At 39.1% G+C, this 24940-nt stretch overlaps 1 protein-coding gene and 1 long non-coding RNA gene across 5 annotated transcripts in view; both read left to right on the top strand.

Annotated features, from left to right (window-relative positions):
• The window catches only part of ARIH1 (ariadne RBR E3 ubiquitin protein ligase 1), a 116562-nt gene that overhangs the window by 2274 nt on the left and 89348 nt on the right, over nucleotides 1-24940 (top strand). The window contains exon 2 of one of the 4 annotated variants that reach the window (XM_021099103.2): nucleotides 23510-23577. The exons of the other annotated variants lie outside the window; for them this stretch is intronic. Within the exon in view, the coding sequence (XP_020954762.1) occupies nucleotides 23510-23577 (68 nt within the window). The remainder of the gene's footprint in view (nucleotides 1-23509; nucleotides 23578-24940) is intronic. 4 annotated transcript variants of the gene reach the window in all.
• On the top strand, nucleotides 13345-22208 carry LOC146401654 (uncharacterized). The gene is made up of 2 exons (XR_014810612.1): nucleotides 13345-19883; nucleotides 20371-22208. It is a non-coding gene; the product is annotated as an uncharacterized LOC146401654 (long non-coding RNA).

Here is a 24940-nt window from a genome sequence, read left to right as displayed (position 1 = left end):
AACTTAGGTGTGTTTTCATGTAGTTAAATCTCATCCAACTTTTTCAACTCTTAAGTGTGCCCTTAATCACTGAGGTCAAACCTTACAAATTCTTTATGTCATTTCTGGAACAAAGATGTAGCTAATGCATATGATATCTTTTTTTTGTTAGTTTAGGGGGAAAGGAGTAAGTGCTGATGAACTGAACTCAGACCTACAAAATACTAGGGATTTTTTTTTTTTTTTTTTAGGTGTCCTGCTTTAACCATGTTTCCATAACAGATTTTTGAAGAAAACTGCTATTCTACTCCATGTTAAGGATGCTCTTAAATAGAATTGCACAATATCTTAGTATCTTTCCCTTGTTAAAAGTTCATATTTAGGAATATCAGTAAATCAAAGGATAGGAGTTAGCCCAGACCATTTCCTCTCCAAATAGTACACATTAGATCTAAACTAGGCTTTGGTTATGTTATAGGTTATGTTTGTTAAATTTAAACTTAAAAAGTTACATAGGTAACATACTGTTAGAAAACAGGTATTGGGTAAGGAGAAAAAAATAATTATTTTACCTGCCACTTTGAGATATATACCAGAATTTGAACTGTGGTCATTATTCCAGACCTGTGACTAAGCTATAGATGTTTTTTAAATAATAACAGAATCAAACCCTGTATTCTCTTTATGTTTTTAGTAGAAAAAAGCAGATTAGAAAAAAGAATGATTTTAAAGAAGGAATGTCAGCAACTTTGTCTTGTCAAAAAGTAGCGATTTTTCAAGTGCTTACATTTTTATAGATCTAAACTATTTAATCAGTCTTTTATTATTTTGCTCTTTTTAATGTCTAGTTTCTGTCTTATAAGCCTCTTTGGAAATATCCTTATAGGTAAATCTTTGAATGTCTATTTTTCAGAATAAATTGAATTGCTGAGTCAAAGAGCTTGGTTATTTTCAAAGCATGTGATACGTATTACCACACTGCTTTCAGAAATACTTATACTAGTTTTTCCCCCCTCTGATGTTTGATTGAAATAAAATGGTCATCATTTTTTAAATTTCCTTTTTTTTTTGAACTTCTAACACGTTAGAGGTTGAACTTCTAACATGTTTATTCTTTCGTAAATTGCCCTTTGCTTTTGCTGTTTTACCCCTTTTGGGGATGTTTGTCTTTTATTGATTTATAAGACCTGTTTATATTAATAGTGGCTTTACATATCACACATGTAGGTTTTTTAGTTAAAACTAATGTTGGTCTAATGTATATTTTAAGTAATTTTAGAACCATTGTTTTATTTAGTTCACCTTAGGGAGCTTACTGTTAATTCTAAAAAATTTAAATCCCCTTCTCCCTGGTGCTACTTTTCAATATGAAATCAGGTATACTAGTGAATTTGAGAGAGAAAGACTGAAATGTAATAAGGTCACCAAGTTAATCTTTCCTGGGGGAATTTGGTTACTTTTTCTGAGAGTAGTTCTGGGCAACAGATTAATACTGTTATTTGTAGATATCTGCTAATTAGTTCTAGTCTTCAAATAAGTTAACACGTTTTCTTTTAGGAAATTCTTGGTTTTCTGGCTTTCTCTAACTCTTGTTATAGTTTGTTTAATTTGGCCTTGTTTTTTTTAAACCCTTTGTGGCTACTTAGCTTACCTTTTGAACTTTTAAGAAAAGATCAAGGATTTTCTTTAACTTTATATCAATGGTAGGTGCTTATAGCCTTTGGTTTGCCCAACTTTACTTAACTACTATTGTTACTGTTACAATAGTTAACTTATTAAAATTACTGTGATTATTTAATGTAATTGCCTAAATAGCTAAGTAATTTATTGAACTAACATTATATAGCTCTGTATTTGAAGGATGTTTAACTTTGCCATTTTGTATTTCCATAGCAATATTCAGCAAATGTCGGTTGTGCCTTGGGTGTGTGCTTGTCACTGTAGAGGACATGGTTCTTAACTAAGAAGCATAGAGATGGGGAACACAGAGGTCCTTGGGCTCCATTCCCAGAGATTGTTATTCATTAGTCAAGTCTGAATTGGAGCCTAAGCATCTCTATATTTTTAGTCACTCTGGTGATAATTCCAAACCTCTGGAATAGTCATAGTTCATCCAGTGTCATGATTTTGACTCACTTAGGAAGAATGTAGTAGAGTATGACAGTACCCTTAATACCACATTTAAAAAGGATGTGCTGAAGAAGAGGCACATCGGACTATTGGATGTGAACAGAGAGGAGGCATAAAGAGAAGTGGATGGCGTCTTGCTTTATTATAAGATTTATTATTCTAAATAACCTGTATTAAAGACACCTGAAATATGTAACCTTCATGAGGGAAACTTTCTGTTGTTTGTTGATTTGAAATCTTTGGTTCATTTTTTGTCTTTTTATAGGGCCGCACCTGTGGCATATGGAGGGTCCCAGGCCAGGGGTCTTATTGGAGCTGTAGCTGCCAGCCACGCCACAGCCACAGCAACGCCAGATCAGAGATGCCTTTGCAACCTACACGACCTACACTACAGCTCACGGCAACGCAGGATCCTTAAACCACTGATCGAGGCCAGATATCCAACCTGCAACCTCATGGTTCTTAGTTGGATTCTTTCCACTGTACCACGATGGGATTTGAAATCTTAATTATTATTTCACCCATTTATTTATTTGAAATATTAAAGAACTTCTAAGGTAAAGTTTCATGCATAAATTAGAGGCAGTATAGTCCAGTGTATTGTGTATTGGTTTGGAAGTCAGTTTTAACCATTACTTTCTTCTAAACTGACAGGTTAATTTACATCTCAGAACCTTGAGTTTTTGTTTGGCTTTGCTTTTTTTTTTTTTTTTTTTTTAATTTAAATCTGGGAAGTTAACTACTAGACTGGCCTTTTTTATGTTAATGCTTTGTTTGTTTTCCTAAAGTCCTTTTAAAGGCTCAGTAAATTGGAGATTCTCACTTTTTCCAAGAAATTGAAGTGTGCATATCAAGATGAATTTAAGTTGATCAACTTGGAGTTCCTGTTGTGTCTCAGTGGTAGCGAACCCCACTAGTATCCATGATGATCCGGGTTTGATCTCTGGCCTTACTCAGTGGGTTAAGGATCTGGCATTGCCCTGAGCTGTGGTGTAGGCTGCCGATGTGGCTTTGATCCTGATTCTGTGTTTCTGTGGAGTAGGCCAGCAGCTGCAGCTCCAATTTGACTCCTAGCCTGGGAACTTCCACATGCCGCAGGTGTGGCCCTAAAAAATAATAATAATGATAATAATAAATTGGTTCACTTGTTTGAGGGAGATGCGATGTGTGTGTGTTGTAGCTATTAAGGTGTCAGTATGGTTTATTCCTCTCGAATTTTTATCTTTTCCCAGCTGATTTCTTTGAGCTCTAAGTTCTAAATAAAACTAATTCTTGTTGAATCGCTTATGGTTTTAATCCTCTGAATCAGAAACTGTGGTTTATCAGTCTGTTTTAACAGCCATTCCAGGTGATACTGATGTAAGCTGAAGTTTGAGAACCACTGGTCTAGTTGAAATTTAACAGCAGTGCTCTCCATTATAATTACTAGTGATAAATTACTGTAGAGGTGCGATATTGATGGAAGGCAATTTGTTCAAGAAATTTTAAGAGTTTGGTCAATACTTACTAGGCTAATCATGAAGCGGATTTATTATCGTTACTGTTATTTTTCAGATAAGGTGATCTTTATTCAGTCATTTCAAACTTGCAAGCCAGACTGTTGACATCTTTCTTTTGAGGTTGGAGGACTTGGTTTTTCTTCCACCCTTCCCCACACACTGGTGGTGGTGGTGGTGTTTTTTAAACAAAAATAGTTGTGTTTCTTTATTTGATACACTGGAAGAGATATGAAGTCTTTGGATACTGTCAGTGTACCTGCTTGGTACTGCATTAAATATTGAAAAAAATATGAAACTTATTCTCTAGGAGTTCACGGTCTCTCTGAATTTAGACCCTCAAAGCTATTAGGTCAGTGCTAAATGGATAATAATAGAGGTCTGTGGATGTTATCTGGAAGATGTCTAGGATTTAGGTGGATAGAAAGGACAGATAGGAAGCCATTCGAAGAAATTGAAATAAAAATGAGGAAGGTGTGTTCCAGTAATGGTGAGGTCGGCTAAGGTAAAACAATTAATTATGGGTGATAAGATTGTAGAAGCTCGGACAAAGGCAGAAATCATCAGACTAGATCACTTTCTTCTGGGCTTGACCTGTGGCAGCTATATGTATTAGTTATCTTTAGCTCTATATTTTCCCTAAAAATTAGTGGCTTAAAAACACAAAACACCTCACATTTTATATGGGCCATGATATGGCTTCAGCTTAGTTGGGTTCCTCTGTCTCAGGGTCTCTGTATCAGCTAGATTGCATTTATCAAGGTTGGACTCATGGGAAGATCCCCTTCCAGACTCACTTGTGTGGTTGTTGGGAGGCCTCAGATTTTTCACTGGCTGGTTTTTGGCCAATTCATGCCACGTGGGTTTCTCCAGAAAGTGGCTTACAACACAGTAGTTTCTTTTCTTCAGGGTGAGGAGTCTGATAGAGAGTCCCCAAGATTAAAATACAGTCTTCTATAACTTGATCTTAGAAGTGACATCCCATCACTTGGCTGTATTGTACTGTTTTAAAACAGTACAATACAGCCAACACTCAAGAGGAAGGGAATGCACGAAAGCGTGAAGACAGGAGGTGGATCCTGAGGGCCATTTTAGAGACTACTTACCATGATACATATAATCTGGCTCAGATAAGAGGTGAGTATAAACTATTGTATAGTGTGTATTTATCCAATTTATCTACTAATGGAAGGGTATAGTAGTTTGAATTTTTAATTTTTGAATAACCATAAATTATTTGTTTGACTTTGAGAAGTATTACTGTACCTTTAAATGATTACCTTTCAATGGCTGAGATTGAAAGAATAGTTAACCTCTTAGAATTGGCAGGAATTTGAGATTCTTCAGTTCATTGATTTTTTTTTTTCCCCCTTTTTCATTTTTGAACTTCGGCTAGATAGTAGCATCACCTGTGATTTTTTTTTTTTTTCCCTTCTTTTGTTTGTTCTTTCTTCTTTTTGGTCTCTTTAGGGCTGCACCTGCAGCATATGGAATTTCCCAGGCTAGGGGTTGAATCAGAGCTACAGCTTCTGACCTGTGCCACAGGCACAGCAACACAGGATCCAAGCTGCATCTGCAACCTACACCACAGCTGATGGAAACGCTAGATGCTTAACCCATTGAGTGGTACCAGAGATTGAACCCATGTCCTCATGGATGCCAGTCCGGTTCATTAACTGCTGAGCCATGATAGGAACTCCTCACCTGGTAATTTTTTCATGACATTTTAAATTTTAAGATACAGATTAACGTGTAGTTGTAAGAAAGGTGCGCTATACCCTTTACTGATTTGATTTTTTTTTTTTCTCCTTTCTTTTTAGGGCCACACCTGTGGCATATAGAGGTTCTCAGGCTAGGGGTCTAATGGGAGCTACAGCTGCCAGCCTACACCACAGCTCACAGCAACGCTGGATCTTTAACCCACTGAACGAGGCCAGGGATCGAACCCAAAACCTCATGGTTCCTAGTCAGATTCATTTCTTCTGCACCATGACAGGAACTCTGCCTTTACTAACTTTTCTACAGTGGTACCATCTTGCAGAACAGCATAATATCATAATCAGTATATTGACATTGATGCAATCTACTCATCTTATTCAGATTTTTTACTTGAGAATTTTTTTAAAAGCTGGCACTCATAACCCAAGGCTAAGCGAATAGGTCTCTGGGAGTTTGGTCTAAGCATTATCATTAAACAAAAAGTCTTCCTCTGTTTTATTTTATGTACAGCCAGTGTCTCTAAGAATCCTCTCCATAACATTCTAATCTACTTAACTCCAAATAAATGACAGTGAGCTGTTTTGTGATGTAGCACATTCTAAGTTTAAATCTTGACTTTTTTTAAAAAAAATGGAGTTAACATTCTCCATTTTAGCTTTCACCCATTGTTCCTGTGGTGGCTTAGATGAAGATTGTTGTTGTTGTTCTCTTAACATAATTATCGTTTGGAAGCATGAAGGAAAACATTCTCTTCCTAAGGTTAATTAATCCCCCTCTTTTTGTTCTTTTTATGATAGTGGACCTATAATATCTTTGATTATGCATGTTGCCTATTTAGACACTTTCTTTTAATAGGTATAGTATCAAAGGCCATAACTGCTAAGATCTTGACTGTCAGTATAGTCCATTTTGCAAATAGCTGAATTATTTGCATTATATGATGGGGTAAATAGAAGAATGAGTGTTAGGCTGACATTTGATCTGTTACCCAGAGCTGCTTCTTTTTTTTGTTTGTTTTTTGTTTTGTCTTTTTTTGCTATTTCTTTGGGCCGCTCCCGTGGCATATGGAGGTTCCCAGGCTAGGGGTCCAATCGGAGCTGTAGCCACCGGCCTACGCCAGAGCCACAGCAACTCGGGATCTGAGCCGCGTCTGCAACCTACACCACAGCTCACGGCAACGCCGGATCGTTAACCCACTGAGCCAGGGCAGGGATCGAACCCGCAACCTCATGGTTCCTAGTCAGACTCGTTAACCACTGCGCCACAACGGGAACTCCCCAGAGCTGCTTCTAATCTGGGATGACTGGATACTTTGGGGCCCATGGAGGTAGTAGAGGCAGTCCTTGCCTTATTTTATTTTCAGTGTTTAAAAAAGTCTACTCTATTTAAAACAAAGCAAAACAAAACTGCCAGGCTAATTAAAATGTGGGCCGTTGTTATATGTTCAATTTCAAAAGAACACGTTTTACAGTCAGTAGATTTCTAAAATTAAGTAATTTAAGTTTCTTCCTAAAATTTTGCTTTCTTCCTAACTTTTTATTCACCCAGTAGTAATCTGGCTTAATCTTGAATAATGTCTCCTTTCTTGATGTATCTTGGTATGTAGTAAATGCCCAATTAATATTTGAGTTAAATAATGGATAATTTGGTATTTTAGAAGGCAGTTTTAAAAGGTCTTGTTTGAGCTAGCAGCTGCTCTGGCAGATTAATTTTTTAGAGCCCTACTCATTTTTAAAAATGAGAGTATTGTTTTTAAGGCCAAAAAGTGTGAAGATTTAAATGAGAAACTGCCAAATATTGTATTGGGAGGTTGTTCTTTTCTTTTTCCCTGCACTTTTGGCAAACAGAAGTTCCTAGGGCCAGGGATTGAACCCACTCCATAATAGTGAACTGAGCCACTGCAGTGACAACACCGGATCCTTAACCTGCTGAGCCACCTGGGAATTCTGGGAGTTTTTTTAATGTAATTTTATTTTCCACTTAATGAAGACTTGCTCAATAACATCTTTTCTTTGTGCTGCGTTCCATTTAAAAGAAGTGTCACAAATGACCTGAGAATACGTTTTGGCAAAAAGTACCGCAGATAGGAGTTCCTGTCGTCGTGCAGTGGTTACTGAATTGGACTAGGAACCATGAAGTTGTGGGTTCGATCCCTGGCCTTGCTTAGTGGGTTAAGGATCTGGCGTTACCATGAGCTGTGGTGTAGGTCACAGACGCAGCTCGGATTCTTCGTTGCTGTGGCTCTGGTGTAGGCTGGTGGCTGCAGCTCCCATTAGACCCCTAGCCTGGGAACCTACATATGCTGCAGGAGCGGCCCTAGAAAAGGCAAAAAGACAAAAAAAAAAAAAAAAAAGTACTGCAGATAATGAACTATTAGGTAACATTTCCTTATTACTAAGATACTTGTTTAGACAATGCTAAGAATAGCTATAATCCCAGACATTTCTTCCAGGCTTGCTTTGCTGTCTCCTTTTAAACTGTCATACTTCTAATTCAAATATTAACCAGCTCCAATTAGTTGATAATATAGCCTTTCTCAATCACAATGGCACTCTTTTTTTGGAATTAAGAATAGGCCAGGGACTGAGAAATATTTTCTTATTATCCTAGCAAGTATTTATAAGTGGACCTCTAATGTGGACACACTGAAATTTGTGACATTTTGGATAGGCATTTCCTGAAACCCACTTGAAATCCAAACTTATGGCCTTCTTTCCTTAAGGCTCTTCTTCCTTTGATTGACTTACTAGTTGGTCATTCTTGGAATTTGAAAGTCATTCTTGATTCTTTTTCTCCCTGTATTTCCCATATCTGGTTGCCCTGATCAAGTTACCCCTGAAATTTATAAGTTACCTCTGAAATTTATTTTATGTTATTCTTATCCCTTTTTTTCTAACTAACCTAACGTAGGGCCTCTTTTTATTTTGCCTTTTTGTCTCTGGGCTTCCAGTCTGTCATACTACCAAATACAAATATACCAGTTATTTTCTTGCTAAAATTAAAAAGAGGCTTCATTACCCCCCATATATTTATTTCCTTTTATATATCTAGTTCAGATTCTTTAATGTGGTCTTCGTGGCTTCCCCATCTTGATTTCAACAGATTTTTTCATTCTTTGTTTTGGCTGCCCCATGGCATATGGAGTTTCTGGGCCAAGGATCAGATCAGAGCTGCAGTTGCAGCTTACACTGCAGCTGCAGCAACACTGGGATCCTTAACCCACTGTGACGTGCCAGGGATCAAACCTGCGTCCCAGCGCTCCCAAGATTCTGCCAATCCCATTGCATCACTGAGGAGACTCCTAATTTTTTCAGCCTTAACTGCTGTTGTTCCATGTCCTCCCACCACCCCAAGTTGCACTAATAATTTCTTAATATATGATACACATCTGTGTTTTCCTGTTTTTGCTCATGCTGGTCCCTATTTTTGTGATGCTTTTTGTCTTTTTAATTGCCTGATATACTCCTAGACATACCTCACTCTGTGTTACCATGTCTCTTAATAGGTCCCTCTCCTCTACCTTCACTGCTTCCTTGTTTATGTTTGCATAGCACTTTGTATGGACATTTAGTGTGGTATCAGTGAGGCTATAATGTAGCCACCCCGATTTCTAAGTCACTAGCTAACTATGAGGGTTTTGAGGGTGAGAGCTGAGTCTTCATCCATAGCATATGTCACACAGTCTCTGACATAGTAGAAACTCAGTAAATACGTACTCATTGAAGTATGTTCTTGTGTAGTAAGTGCTTGCTTCTCTGGTTTCCTTAACTGTAAACCAAAGGGGACCAGACAATGTTTTCTTTTGGCACTAATTATTTTATGATTTCTAAATAATGCTACAGTGATAGTGTAAGAAGATGGCATGAAAAAAGCATTTAAATTGCAAGAGGGCAACCTTTTTTTTTTTTTTTTTGTCTTTTTAGGGCCACACCTGAGGCATATGGTCCTTCCTAGGCTAGGGGTCGAATTGGAGCTACAGCTGCCAGCCTGCGCCACAGCCATAGCAATACAGGATCCGAGCTGCGCCTGTGACGTACACCACATCTGGGGACAACGCTGGATCCTTAACCCACTGAGCGAGGCCAGGGATTGAACCCACTACCTCATCGTTACTAGTCAGATGCGTTTCCACTGAGAGAACAAGCTTTTTAAGGCCTCTTTTACGTTAAACTTTTATTTTCATATAGTTCCCTGATACTTTGTATGAACTGAGAGTGATGTTAAAAACAGTTTAGTCCCTCTAATATAGTAGTTCTCAAAGTATGGTCCATGAGAGCAAAACTTTTGTATAGCAGTATTTGTCTTTTTTTAGAGCCGTACTTGTGGCATATGGAAGTACCCAGGCCAGGGGTCGGATTGAAGCTGCAGCTGCAGGCGTGTGCCATAGCCACAGCAATGCCAGATCCAAGTCGCATCTGCAGCCTGCAGTGCAGCTTGTGGCAATGCCAGATCCTTAACCCACTGAGCCACAATGGGAACTCTAGTATATTTCCTTTTTAATGTGCATGGATTTGTATTGATGGTGCAGAAACAATGAGTGGGTAAAACCATGGGAACCTTAGCACAAAGCAAATCAGTGGCTATACTAGTTATTTTTTCATTGCCACACACTTAGTAAAAAAAAAAAAAAAAGAATCATTTTCAGAGTTCCTTCTGTGGCACAGTGGGTTAAGGAGTTGATTGTCTGTGTAGCAATGTGGATTCCATCCCTGGTCTGGTGCAGGGTTAAAGACCTGGTGTCGCTGCAGCTCTGGTGTAGGTCACAGCTGAAACTCAGATTTGATCCCTGGCAGGGGAACTTCCATATGCCAAGGGTGTGGCCAAAAAAAAAAAAGCCATTTTCACCTATTGTCCTGGATGAAGCAGTAAAAGTTATTAGTGTTGGAGTTCCCGTCGTGGCGCAGTGGTTAACGAATCCGACTAGGAACCATGAGGTTGCGGGTTCGGTCCCTGCCCTTGCTCAGTGGGTTAATGATCCGGCGTTGCCGTGAGCTGTGGTGTAGGTTGTAGACGCGGCTCGGATCCCGCGTCGCTGTGGCTCTGGCGTAGGCCAGTGGCTACACCTCCGATTCAACCCCTAGCCTGGGAACCTCCATATGCCGTGGGAGCGGCCCAAGAAATAGCAACAACAACAACAACAAAACAACCACAAAAAAGACAAAAGACAAAAAAAAAAATTATTAGTGTTGTTATATCTTATCCCTTAAGTACACGTCTTAGTAGCTTACGTGGCAAAATTGGTGGCATGCATAAAGCACTTCTGTAAACTAGAGTGGTTGTCTTAAAAACATTTGTGCAGTTTGATTTGTGAGCTGAACAAACTGCTTGTTTGATGGAACACTGTTTTTACTTGAAAAAAATGACTTTACAGACTAGTTATTCAAACATATGGCAGATAAACATATGGTAAATGTTTCTCCAGAGTGAACGAAATACACCTGTTATTTGAAGGAAAATTGCTTATTTGTTGCCAATGATAAAATATTTAAATTTTTAAGTGAAAATTAGAATTTTGGAAAACTTATATCTGCCATTGTGAAACTGACAGCTTCTTGATGAGGTATAATATAGCAACATTTGGAAGATCTGCTTCTTCCAAATAGTGAACCAATATTTTTCACATGATAATTTTTCAGTGTCCGATTATGATATTTCACAGTCATGCATTGGTAAATGATCCATTCAGAGTATAAAACAGATCATTGGATTTTAATATAGCTGGAGTGTGAAAAGTTCTTTTTTTTTTTTTTTTTTTTTTTGTCTTTTTGCTATTTCTTTGGGCCGCTCCCGCAGCATATGGAGGTTCCCAGGCTAGAGGTTGAATCGGAGCTGTAGCCACTGGCCTACGCCAGAGCCACAGCAATGTGGGATCTGAGCCGCATCTACAACCTACACCACAGCTCACGGCAACGCCGGATCATTAACCCTCTGAGCCAGGGCAGGGACCGAACCCGCAACCTCATGGTTCCTAGTCGGATTCGTTAACCACTGCGCCACGACAGGAACTCCTGAAAAGTTCTTTAATATAGTTTCAGACTCTATGTTATAACTTATCCTTTTAAGAAACTACCACTTTTAGGGAGTTGCTATTGTGGCTCAGCGGTGATGAACCCCACTAGTATCTGTGAGGATTTGGGGTTTGATCCTTGGCCTCGCTCAGTGGGTTAAAGGATCCTCCGTTGCTGTGAGCTGTGGTGTAGGTCGCAGACACTGCTTAGATCTGCTTGCTCAGATTTGACCCCAGCCTGGGAACTTCCATATGGTGCAGGTGTGGCCCTAAAAAAAAAAAAAGAACCACTTTTTGAGTTTTGGTGTAATACCAGAAAGAATATCCATAGTTATTTGAAAAGGCTGTGAAGGAGTTCCCGTCGTGGCTCAGTGGTTAACGAATCCAACTAGGAACCATGAGATTGTGGGTTTGATCCCTGGCCTCGCTCAGTGGGTTAAGGATCCGTCATTGCCATGAGCTGTGGTGTGGGTTGCAGACGTGGCTCGGATCCTGTGTTGCTGTGGCTCTGGTGTAGGCCGGCGGCTAGGTCTCCAGTTATACCCCTAGCCTGGGAAATTCCTTATGCTGTGGGTGTGGCCCTAGAAAAGGCAAAAAACAAAAACAAACAAAAAAAAAACCCATAATTTCATAAAAATTTTTTTTGTATAAGTTCTTCTGTGGCATGGTGGTTTAAGGATCCAGCATTGTCACTGCAGTGGCTTGGTTTGTTGCTGTGGCTTGGGTTCACTCGCTGGCCCAGGAACACATGCCATGAGTGGGGCAAAAAAAGCGATTTTTGTATTAAACATGAGGGTTTATTACTGATATTTTTAATGAATTAATAAATATTTTAAAAATCATTTTGAGGCGTTCCTGCTGTGGTGCAGTGGGTTAAGGATCCAGTGCTTCTGCAGTGGCTAAGGTCGTTGCTGCTGAAGCACAGGATTCGATCCTCAGCCCAGCGCAGTGGATTAAGGATCTGGCCTTCTTGTAGTCAAGGTGTAGGTTTGCAGCTGAGGCTCGGATTCAATCCCTGGCCCAAGAACTTCCATATGCTGCAGCCGCCAAGAAAGGGAAAAGATATCTAACATCATTAATGTTGATAGTTATAATTCACATAAACAAAACTCAGTACTTTTTAAGATAGAAAGGGGTTCTGAGACCAATCAGGTAGTGAATCACTGCTCTGATATTCTGAAATATTTATGAATCATTATGGAAACACAGTATTGGCTTGCAAACAGGGGATAAGACTAGCCACACTATATGAGTTGAGTTGAGTTTATTTTATTTTTTGTCTTTTTAGGGCCACACCTGTGGCACATGGGAGTTCCTAGGCTAGGGGTTGAATCAGCTGTAGCTGCTGACCTATACCACAGCTCGTGGCAATGCTGGATCCTTAACCCACAGAATGGTGCCAGGGACCAAACTTTTATCCTCATGGATGCTAGTTGGATTCATACCGCTGAGCCACGACATGAACTCCCTATGAGTTCACTTTAAATCTGCAGTGGGTTATGTATGACAAATTAAGTATTGCTGATTAATCAGAAACATATATAAGCTGTCTTAGATGCTCTGGGAGATATTAACAGAAATAGTAATATCATTAATAAATATGATTGAAATGTGAATCATAAGGTATGATAGGGTAAGATGTTTGGAAATGGAATGGATGCTTAATTTTCTCAAGAAGGAACTGTTAGAGGTACCACCTGACATACTCCATTTATTAATTTGCTTATATTTTGACTTTTTACCTTAAAATGAAAGCTTTATGAAAGCAGTGACTGTTTTATTAATTGCTGTAGTTCTAGCACCCAGAACATAGTAGGCACTTAGTAAACATTTTTTGTTCAAATATTTTTATTTTACTTCTATTCTTGAATATTTTGCTACATATATGATTTTAGGTTGGTAGTTTTTCTTTAAGCACTTTAAAGATGTTGTTTTCTGGTTTCCATTTTTTTTTAAATTTTTTATTTTTTTGTCTTTTTGCTATTTCTTGGGCTGCTCCCGCGGCATATGGAGGTTCCCAGGCTAGGGGTCCAATCGGAGCTGTAGTCTCCGGCCTACGCCAGAGCCACAGCAACGCGCGATCCGAGCCGCGTCTGCAACCTACACCACAGCTCGCGGCAACGCCGGATCGTTAACCCACTGAGCCAGGGCAGGGATCGAACCCGCAACCTCATGGTTCCTAGTCGGATTCGTTAACCACTGCGCCATGACGGGAACTCCTGGTTTCCATTATTTGTGGTCGGAAGAAGCTAAGGAACCTTTAACCTGGGTATTTGTAATATTTTTTACTTTGTGTCTAGTTGTGGTTTTCTTTGTGTTAATCTTGTGTTTTCAGATCCTTCCAAATCTGTGGAGGGTGATGTCTTACCGATTTCGGAAATTTTCAGTTTTGTCTTTATCCCCTTTCCTTCTGAGATTCCAGTTACACATATATTAGAGCTTTTTCTTATGTGTGTCCAATGCCCTTTTGTGTATCTTACATTCACTTTTTTCTGTGCTTCAGTTTGGATGATTTCTATTGATTTATCATGTGGGTCTCTAAATCTGTCTTCTTTGTCTGATCTGCTTTTTGTTTTGAGCTGTACCCATGGCATGCAGAAGTTCCTGGGCTAGGGTCAAACCCATGTCACAGCAGTGACCAGAGCCACAGCAGTGACAATGCTGGATCCTTAACTTACTGACCCACCAGGGAGCCTCTCAGTAAATACCCCTCAGTAAATTCTTAATTTCAAATAACATTTTTTTCCTCTTCTTTGTTTGCTTTTTTTAGGGCCAAACCCACTGCATATGGAAGTTCTCAGCTATGGATTGAATCAGAGCTGTGGCTGCTGGCCTATACCACAGCCACAGTAATGTGGGATTGGAGCCACATCTGTGACCTACACCGCAGCTCACAGCAACACTGGATCCTTGGCCCACTGAGCGAAGCTAGGGATTGATCCTCTGTCTTATGGATTCTAGCCAGCTTCATCATCGCTTAGCCACAATGGGAACTCTACCTTTAGATCTTTAGTCTTGGCCCTGTACAATCTCAGGATTCAGTAAATGTCCTGGATGGAAGACCAGCCATTCCTCCATTCATTGAGATACCCCTTCAAGTCTCAGTTTGCTTTTGTTGCTGTAATGACTTAACACAAATTTAGTGACTTAGAACAACAGAAATTCTTTATTTTACAACTGAGAAAGTCAGAAGTCCAAAGTGAATCTCTCTGGTCTAAAATCAAGGAGTTGGCAGGTGGTATTCCTTCTGGAGAATCTGTTCCCTTGCCCTTTTCACTTCTATAGGCTGCCTGCGTTCCTTGACTTGCGGCCCTTTATTCCATCCTCAAAGCCAGCAGCATAGCATCTTTTTATTTTTTTGGTCTTTTTAAGGCTGCACCCATGGCACATGGAAGTTCCTAGGCTAGGGGTCGAATCAGAGTTGTAGCTGCTAGCCTATACCATAGCCACAGAAACATAGAATCCAAGGCGCATCCGCAACCTATACCATAGCTCACAGCAACGCTGGAACCCAACCCACTCAGCAAGGCCAGGGATTGAACTCATATCCTCATGAATAGTAGTCATATTCATTTCAGCTGCACCACAACAGGAACTCCTAGTTGGACTTTTTGACTGAACCAAATTCTCATACTTAAATTTTCTTCGTATACTGAAAACTTTACGAAGAGAATCTTTCATTGTAGCTAAATTGACTGTTTTTAGATGTCTCTTGTATTAGTTATCTGTTGCTATATAACAAACTAACACTTTTGGCTTAAAACAGCAAACGTTTATCATATTACAGTTTTGAGTGGCTTACTTGTCTGATTCTGGGTCAGGGTCTCTGATGAGGTTATAGTCATCCTGTTAATTGAGGATGCATTTATCTGAAGGCTTGGTTTGTGCTGAACTGTTTTCAGTTAGATGGCTCACTCACATGGTTGTTGGTAGGAGGTCTCAGTTCTTTATCACGTGGGCCTCTCCAGTCCTTCCAGACCACATAATCAAAGAAAGCAAGATAATACCCTAACATTTTTTATGGCTTAGCCTTGGAAACCATACTTACTATTTCTGCAGTGTCCTATTGGCTACACAAGTCAGCCCTATTCACTGTGGGAAGCAACTACACAAATCACAGAAGGCAAAGATCATTGGGGGCCATCTTAGAGGCTGTTTTTATGTGGAAAGGAAGGGTAGATACAGGGATATGGCTGTCAGGCTAGATTTTGGTTCCAGGATCATTAAAAACTTTTTTGGGTATATGCTTAATAAATAATTAAAACTGAACTTGAAAGCCCTCCAAACTGAGTGGAGGGCAGGCTCCTTTTATGTAGTACAGTAGGTTTACTGAGGTCAGTGTTTAAAAGCTTCTATATGTGAGACAGCAGGTATATATAAAGGTCTTAAGTACATAGCAATCACTTTGTTTAATTCACATTCCATACTATTTATTAAAATTCTTATACCTTATAGTGTAGGACTAGAGTGGAATTCCATCTATATTACAAACTATAATAACCTTAGACTAAATCAGTTTCGAGTTTGCACCTGCTCCTGCAGAAGACAAGGTTTGAACTTGATGATCATTTCCAGAGTTCTTTTCCAGTTAAAGAATTCAAATGACAGAATAGTGTGATTGCTTTCGAGGTAGGAAGCTGAAAGACCAAAGCCTCCTTTCTGCCTGAGGCACTGTCTATGGTGAACTTGGTTCTCTTGGATTTTACTCTTCCTAAAACCACTTCCTGTATGTCTTCCTGTCACCATGTTCTACCAAAACAGTTCTCAACTTTTACATCTATATGTCTCCCCTCAGTACATGTGCTTTGGCAGTAGGTTTACAAAGTGGAGAACATTTCTTTCTTTTCTAGGACTCCTAGTATAGGAAGGACAGACATGTACATAAATTCTTGATTATAAATAAAAGACAGTAAATCAGGACCCATCATGCCCACTTTTATTCACATGTAGCCTTATTTCCTGTTTCTTGACTTGCCCTGACCTGGTTTTCATAGTTGAATATCTTAGTGTATTGTCAGAAATCCCACACCTTAGCAGTTTGTCTTTGGAAGTGTTACTTTTTATAGTAGGTCAACTTTGGCATGTTTCACTTTTGTTGTGGTTTGACCCTTCTTTACTACTTGGTTAAGGAATGCCCTGCCTTCTGAAAAGACTAGTTGGTTTTTATGAAAGAAGGAAAGTAGAGTCTTTTGTGTGGGTAAGTACAGTTCCCCCCCCCCCCCCCCAGTGTACAGGAAGTTTTATTTATGGCCTCTGAGCGGGAGCCCTGGTAGGGACTGACCAATAAATACAGTCTTGTTAGACACTATTAGAAGTAATTAGAAAGTGTTCAATGGCAAAACAGAAAAATTCAAAGAATGTGAAAAGGGTGATATTGATGGAAAATGGGGCTTTCTGAGTGTAGGATGATCACCACAGATTTTTTTAGGGAATGCTAAATGTCTCCTTTCCTTCCTGAGTAATCATCCTTCAGTTAATAGCAGTGTCGGAAATGTTCATGCTCAATCGAAGTTTATGCCCTGAAAAAGTGTGCCACATCTTTACTATTCATGATAAGCAGTGGTTGGGAATGGGTCAGGAAATGGTGCTCATAAAGAACCTACTACTACCTAAGCCTGGGCATTTGGAGCCTAGGAGTTTCCAACAACTAGGTTACAAGAGGCTGCAGATTAGGATAAAAAGATTATTTATATTTAGCATGATAGATCAGACTTTTCATACTTCAACCTCTGTCTACCTTATCTGTTATTTCTTCACACTTACCTTGGTGTAGCAAAATAATGATGTTCCCTCTGAAATTTTTCTTTGAAACCTTCTGTTTGAGTAAGTTTCAGGGTTTTATATGTACTTTTATTTTAAAAAGCTCTTTATTAAACTCACATTAAATAGACTGAAATCCTTGAGCATAGGATCAGCCTACAAATGTACCATCCTCAAGAAAATATCAAGCCAAAATTGCTGTTATAATATATACTATTTGCTAGTCTAATATAAACATTTAAAAATGAAGTTTAACACTAAGTAATTTTACTACGTGATGTACATTATAGGTGCATATATAATGTAAAACTTAGTCGTGGTTTATGTATGAAATTACAGACTGAGACCATTGTTCCGCAAAGTTAGTGTACTCCTGACAGAAGCACAAAGAGATTCTGGAAGAATAGCATTGCTAAATTGTTACGGATGTGCCAGATAACACATGCATTTAAAGGGAGATTAGCTGACTTTACTAATTGAAGTTGTTTTTTGTTTTTGCTTTTCTTTTCTTTTTCTTTTTTTTTTTTTTTTTTTTTTTTGGTCTTTTTATGGCCACTCCCGCAGCATATGGAGGTTCCCAGGCTAGGGGTTAAATTGAAGCTGTAGCTGCTGCCCTACGCCACTGGCGCAGCAATTCACATCTGAGGCATGTCTGCCACCTGCCCACAGCTCATGGCAAGCAATGCTGGATCTTTAATCCACTGAATGAGGCTGGGGATCGAACTGGCATCCTCATGAATCCTAGTCAGATTCATTCCCTCTTTGCCACGACGGGAACTCCTTGAGTAAAGTTCTAATGTTCATTAAATACTAATAAAGTACTAACGTTTAGTAATGAGAAAATAGTTCTTTTTTAAAGTTATTAGAGGAGCATATTACTGATATTTGCCTTACTCTTTGAACCTGGTGTTTCCATAAGCAAAAAACCTAGAGTGGGCTTCAAATTGTTACTCAATATGGAAGTAATATTCCTTTGAAAAGGAAGTATATATGTAATTTTAGTTACCAGTCTGACTTTTTTTTTTTTTTTGGTCTTTTTTTCTCTTTTTGGGGCTGCACCCGTGCCATATGGAGGTTCCCAGGCTAGGGGTCTAATTGGAGCTGTTGCCGCCGACCTACACCACAGCTCACAGCAACGCCAGATCCTTAACCCATTGAGTGAGGCCAGGGATCGAACCCGCAACCTTGTGGTTCCTAGTTGGATTCGTTTCTGCTGCGCCATGACGGGAACTTCCGGTCTGACTTTTTTTTTTTTTTTTGTCTTTTTTTTGCTATTTCTTGGGCCGCTTCCCGTGGCATATGGAGGTTCCCAGGCTCCATATGGGGTTGGATCGGAGCTGTAGCCACCGGCCTATGCCAGAGCCACAGCAATGTGGGATCCGAGCCACGTCTGCAGCCTATACCACAGCTCACGGCAACGCCGGATCCTTAACCCACTGAGCAAGTGCAGGGACCGAACCCACAACCTCATGGTTCCTAGTCGGGTTCGTTAACCACTGCGCCACAACGGGAACTCCCCAGTCTGACTTTTTAAATCTAATTCCGTTTCATTGGCCCTAAACATTTTATCTGTTTTCTATATTATCTCAACTCATATTGCATTGATATGGTTTTACTGGGTCTTTGGAATATACAGGTGCCGAAGCTTGATTTATAAGTTGCCTTCTAGCCAACTGTAAAGCCAAAAGGGTGAAAATAAAATTCACAGAAATCCTCTATTCACTCTTAGGAGTGAAAATATAATAACAGTAGAAAAAGAATGAAAGATTGCAGTAAACTTGCTTAGTATTTGTTTCATATCAGAGTCAACACAATTTTTGATTCACATAGGGTAAGATTAACAAGGATGAAAATGTTCTTAAAGGTTATATCCTGGTCAACAACTTACCAAGTATCTTGCCTCCCTGTTAAGTGATCCCTGACCCTATTCTTAGACCTCTATACTGACTTAAACCAAATGGCTACAGCTGCTCTAGAAAATGAGCACATTTCATACTTGAACAGCTCTGCTTTTGAGTTTTTCTTTATGTTAGTATCGGTCTCTGTAGCTTTTTACTTGAACTTACCTGGTTTTAATCTTTCCTCATGATAGCCTTGTATAATTTTTAAAGAGTTATTTAACATTTTGGAGATTACCAATGTGTTAAACCTTAGCCAGCCTAATATTTTATGTGCAGTATCTGGAAAAACGCTTTTGCTTTACTTATGGATTGTTGCTTAGGAAGATTATTATGCACTGATATTTTGGATTCAGACCTATCTATGTATGTCAGCTCAGAGTTGAGAGAAGATAGGACACTGCAGCAGCACATACAGACCCTGTTCAGTCAAATAAATGCTAGTCAAGGAAAAGGCAGATGTTTATTCATACCCCCACTGCAGACACTGGAAGGTTTTGAAGTAGCAAAGGAGTAGATAACTCATTCTGGTTATTACTCTGTTATTAATGGTATGAGGTTTTGAGTTCTGTGTATTTCCTCTGTGTGTTTATAAGAGTAAAAGTAGTTGCTAGACAGTATTGACTAGTTAGCTCTGAATAAAATGTTTTCTGCTGCCTTTTTTAAGCTTCTGGATCAGTTTAAGTGAAGTCCTGAAATTGCAATGCTGACTTTTTAGCATTGTGAATCAGAGTTTTTCTTCATTCTCTGTAACCAAAACAAAATACAGAAATAAGTTGCATGCTGGGCCCAATATGACTGAATTCTCCTCCATAACCTCTTTTTTTATTTTTATTTATTTATTTATTTTTGTCTTTTTGCTATTTCTTTGGGCCACTCCCGTGGCATATGGAGGTTCCCAGGCTAGGGGTCGAATCGGAGCTGTAGCCTCCGGCCTACGCCAGAGCCACAGCAACGCGGGATCCGAGCCGCGTCTGCAACCTACACCACAGCTCACAGCAACGCCGGATTGTTAACCCACTGAGCCAGGGCAGGGACCGAACCCGCAACCTTATGGTTCCTAGTCAGATTCATTAACTACTGCGCCACGACGGGAACTCCGACCTCTTTTTTAAAAAAATTTGAACAGCCTTAGTCTAAGAGTGTTAATACATCTTTTTTTTTTTTTTTTTAGAATTAAATAAATAAATTTTATTGTTTGACTATGCATGTATTTTCTTGGCCCAAAATTCAAAAAGCACAAAAGATAAAAAAGTAAAAAAATCTGTAGTTCCTGTTATGGCGCAGCGGAAACAAATCTGACTAGGAACCATGAGGTTGTGGGTTTAATCCCTGCCCTCAGTGGGTTAAGGATCCAGCATTGCCGTGAGCTGTGGTGTAGGTTGTAGACGGGGCTCGGATATGGCATTGCTGTGGCTGGTGTAGGCTGCCGTTGTATCTCCGATTAGACCCCCTAGCCTCCATGTGCCATGAAAAGACAAAAAGACCAAAAAAAAAAAAAGTTAAAAACTCTCCCACCATAGCATCTTAACTACCTTATTCCCTTCCTCAGAGGTAATCATTATTATTATCTTCATTTTTAATATTTTTCTCTTAAATGTAGAATCTATACCCTTTCCCTAACCTGATTTTTATCCTCCTTTTAAGACCCTAAATATCATGATTATTTTATGAATTTCTGAGGTTAATGGGTTCCAAAAAATAATGCTTCAGTTTAATTGGCAACAGTATATAAAATGAGTACCTGATTGATTTTTGCCTACTTTTTTTTTAGCTGCTACATTGTGCTGGGGGAATACAGATATTGGACAACTCTTTTAAGGGGGCCTGTATAAATAAATGATAGTACAGTAATATGCAACAGTAGAATTACAAGGTCAGAGAAGGAATGTTTAGTGCCACCTTCTGGAAAGGACTGACGAATCCTAATGGAAGTAGGTCTGAAGCTAGGCTGTGAAATCTGCTTACTAGGCAGATGGTATTAGAGATGGAATTCTAGACAGAGGAGGAAGATCAATAGAATGCACAAAGGTAGAGGCTACTAATGGTCTAGATTGTTGAATCTAGAATAAGGAATTGAATATTGCTAAAATTATTGGGAAGTAGTGTGGTAGGAGCTAGGGCTAGATAGGCAGTTTATAAAGGCTTTTGGCATAGTGCTAAATGAGGTGGGGCCAGCTGAAACAACTTTAAACTTAAATTAGTATAGGATTAGTGTTTAGAAGAACTGCTTTTCTGGCTGTATAGGAAGTAAATAATATTAGGAATCAGGGAGTGTATTGAGAAATTTATTACAGTAATCTGAGCAAGAACTATATGGTGAGGTTAATTAGCCAGATAGGAATGAAGAGGAGGGAGAGGTATTCAAGGTATTAGGAGATACCATCAGTGAGAATTGGTAGATTATTGTTAGGAGATAAAATAATTTAGTGGTTAATTCTTTGGCAACATATAGAACTAAGTTTTGCTCTTTATCAGCTCTATGACTTTGTATAAGTTATTTAATTTTAATAAATTCTCTTTCCTCATCTGTAATAAACGCAGTTGAAGCTTTAAGCAGCCTTCATTTAACTGACTTTCTGAATTAATAGTTCCTCTCTAGTCCCTCAGTAAAACAGACCTATTTGATGTCTGTGACAAGCTCTCAGCTTGTTGGCCTTCCTATGTAAGTAAAACTAAACGACAGAATTAACCAGTCACAGCAGGCCTCATACTATATGATGCCATTTATATGAAGAGTCCAAAATAGGCAAATCTATAGAGACAAAAAGTAGAGGCTCAGTGGGGAAATGGAGAGTGACTGCTAATGGGTATTGGGTTTCTTTTTGGGGTGATGAAATGTTCTGCAGTTAATGGTTGATGCAGCTATATCATAACTGAATATAATCAAAATCACTGAATCACACACTTTGAAAGTGAATTTTATGGTATATGAATTATATCTTAATAAAATGGTCATAGAAAAAAATCTAACGTACATATGACATTTATATTTTCCCAGTTGTCTTTTGTAGCTTTTCTTCTTCTAGTGTAGGATTTAGTCAAGGATCATGCATTACATTTGATTATCATTACTCATTACCTGCTCATGGTTTTAAGAGGTTACAGTAAGAAATGTATAAATGGTTAGATTTCTGGAAATAGTAGGGAAACTTTTCCCCTCAATCTTTCTTATACATGTAGCTTCGATCTGTTATTTTAGATGCATGCAAAACAAAATATTTCATTAAGTTGACTTTTGGAGTTCACATTGTGGCACAGTGGACTACAATCCTGACTAGTATTCATGAGGATGCTGGTTTGATCCCTGGCCTTGCTCAGTGGGTTGAGGATCCGGCATGGCCATGAGCTGTGGTGTAGGTTGCAGATGCAGCTCAGATCTGGCATTAGTTTGGCTTTGGTGTAGGCTGGCCGCTGCAGCTCCAATTTGATCCCTAGCCTGGGAACTTCCATATGCTGCCAGTGTGGTCCTAAAATGCAAAAAAAGAAAAGAAAAGACTTTTACGTGGATGTAAGTTTTTGATGAAGCTTAAGCCAAGCTGGCATTTTGAGATACAAAGGTGTTTTTTGGGAGGGGCCCCTCACCCGCGGCATATGGAGGTTCCCAGGCTAGAGATCTAATCAGAGCTACAGCTACTGGCCTGCGCCAGAGCCCCAGCAATGCCGCATCAAAGCCATGTCTGTGGCCTACACCACAGTTCAGGGCAACGCTGGATCCTTAACCCACTGAGCAAGGCCAGGGATCAAACCCGCAACCTCATGGCTCTTGGTCGGATTCGTTTCCGCTGCGCCACAATGGGAACTTCCTAAAATGTTTTTCAAAAAATGACTTCTAGAAGCTTCTTTAAGTGTGAATACTCATTTGAATGTATTTGAGGTAACAGGAGGACTCTACATGGCTTTTAGAGATTCTGTTAGCGTTGTTTATAAATATTTTACTCTATCTTGGTAATTGGCCTAAATGACACTTCTTTTAAGCCCTCAAAAGTATCTAGATGTAGTACCAACAAACGTTTTTACATAGAAATAAAAATGTGGAATGATAAAATGCTAAATATGACTTTCACTCCATGATTCCCAGTAGTATACTTTAATCATGTAGGCCTTAACACTACAGTAGAACTTTTCTATGTGTAATACTGCCGTTTTAATTTTGTCATAGGAAGTTGTCTTTGGATGTGATAGTTTATTGTGTATTAAAGAGCAACCTCTATTTAAAGAAATTGTGTGGCATGGTTACAGAAATGCCTGCTGTGTCTGTAACTGCCAGTAATATTTTGTCTATGGCAGCGGACGGTTTCTACTTGAAAGAAGGGAATAATATGGAAATCAAGAATAGTTTATTAGGGTGAGTGTGTGGGAGGGTTGCGTATCTGAAGTTCAGGTGTTTTACTATAAAATGTAGGTAGATATGTTTTCTGGTTTTCCCCTTCCCTTTATATACCTTGATTTTAATTTTTATCAAATCTATCTGGCCTTTGTCGCTGTGGCCCATTGATCTGTCCATCTGTCTGTTACAGTGCATATTGGGTACTTCCAGAAGTATGAATTCAGTGATGCAAAGGACAGGAGGGCTGCAGCAGCAAAGGTAGGACAGAATCATTCCAAAGACAAGTTACTAAAGGATAATTAAACACATATATGTGTGTACACATATTGGCAGCAAGTACCTATCCTGTAAAATTTATGGAAAACCTGTTGTGACATGAAGAATTTGACCTATTTATTTTATAAAGGGCACAATTTAAAAGTTTTTTAAATTAGAAGCTTCTTTGGCACTTAGGCAACAAAGTAAATTGATATTTGCCACTCTATTTCAAAAAATGCTTAGGAGTTCCTTCCCATTGTGGCTCAGTGGTAATGAACCCAACTAGTATCTTTGAGGACGTGGGTTTGATCCCTGGCCTCACTCAGTGGGTTAAGGATCCAGCATTGACACGAGCTGTGGTGTAGCTCGCAGACATAGCATGGATCCCGTGTTGCTCTGGCTGTGGCGCAGGCCAGCAGCTGCAGCTCCGATTTGACCCCTAGCCTGGGAACTTCCATATGGCGCAGGTTAGGTCCTAAAAAAAAAAAAAATTAAAAATCCTAATAATAGAAGAAATGATTAAATGGAGGATATTTATGATATTTACTTGGTTCGTGGATCTGATTGATTTTCAGAAACTGGTGACAAAGGATACCATTTATAAAACTGGGAGAAGCAAGAAAGAGATTGATCTGGCCATATATGTATATTTATATGTATGTATATATGATTCTCTTGGTAAAAATAATCTAAAGCTTCCAGGTTGTTTTTTAACTAACTTATGTCAGGAAGCTTATGTGTTCTTATTTAGACATTTGTATCAATTTATTTGCTAAATGATAGCAATTAAATAGCAATTCCTGGTTTCTTTCTTTCTTTCTTTTTTTAAATGTTGACTTAGAATGAGAGCAACAGCGCTTTCATACTAAATCCTAAGACCTAAATCACAGGCAAGTTTTAAGAACTTAGGCAGTACAGTGCAAACATTTGAAGAAAAAGAAATGAAATTCTTAATATGATAATGTATTGGAGTGCTTATTTATTACCGTTGTATTGGCTGTAAAAAGTGAGATTTTTATAGGGATAACTAAATGATACAGATGTTTGCATCATTTTCTTTGTGGTTATACTTCTAAAGAAAGTGGCTATATTTGTATAAATTGGTTAATACAGTACTTCTCAAGACTTCCCAGAGAGTTTCCATTGTGGCACAGCAGGTTAAAAACCTGACAAGTATCTGTGAGGATGTGAGTTTGATTCCTGGTCTTGCTCAGTGGGTTAAGGATCTGGCATTGTCCCAAGCTGCTGCTTAGTTCGCAGATGTGGCTCAGGTTTGGCGTGGCTGTGGTTGTGGCATAGGCTGGCAGCTGCAGCTCTGATTAAACCCCTAGCTTGGGAACTTCCATATGCCAAAGGTGTGGCT

The sequence above is a fragment of the Sus scrofa genome, chromosome 7, assembly GCF_054392235.1.
Source record: "Sus scrofa isolate SSC_HxYL_T2T_F1_AM1 chromosome 7, Sscrofa_HxYL_maternal_Yorkshire_Landrace_v2.0, whole genome shotgun sequence".
In the NCBI taxonomy this organism is placed as follows: domain Eukaryota; kingdom Metazoa; phylum Chordata; class Mammalia; order Artiodactyla; family Suidae; genus Sus; species Sus scrofa.
Note: the sequence above shows the minus strand (reverse complement) of the source record. Positions and strands in the feature narration are given on the sequence as shown.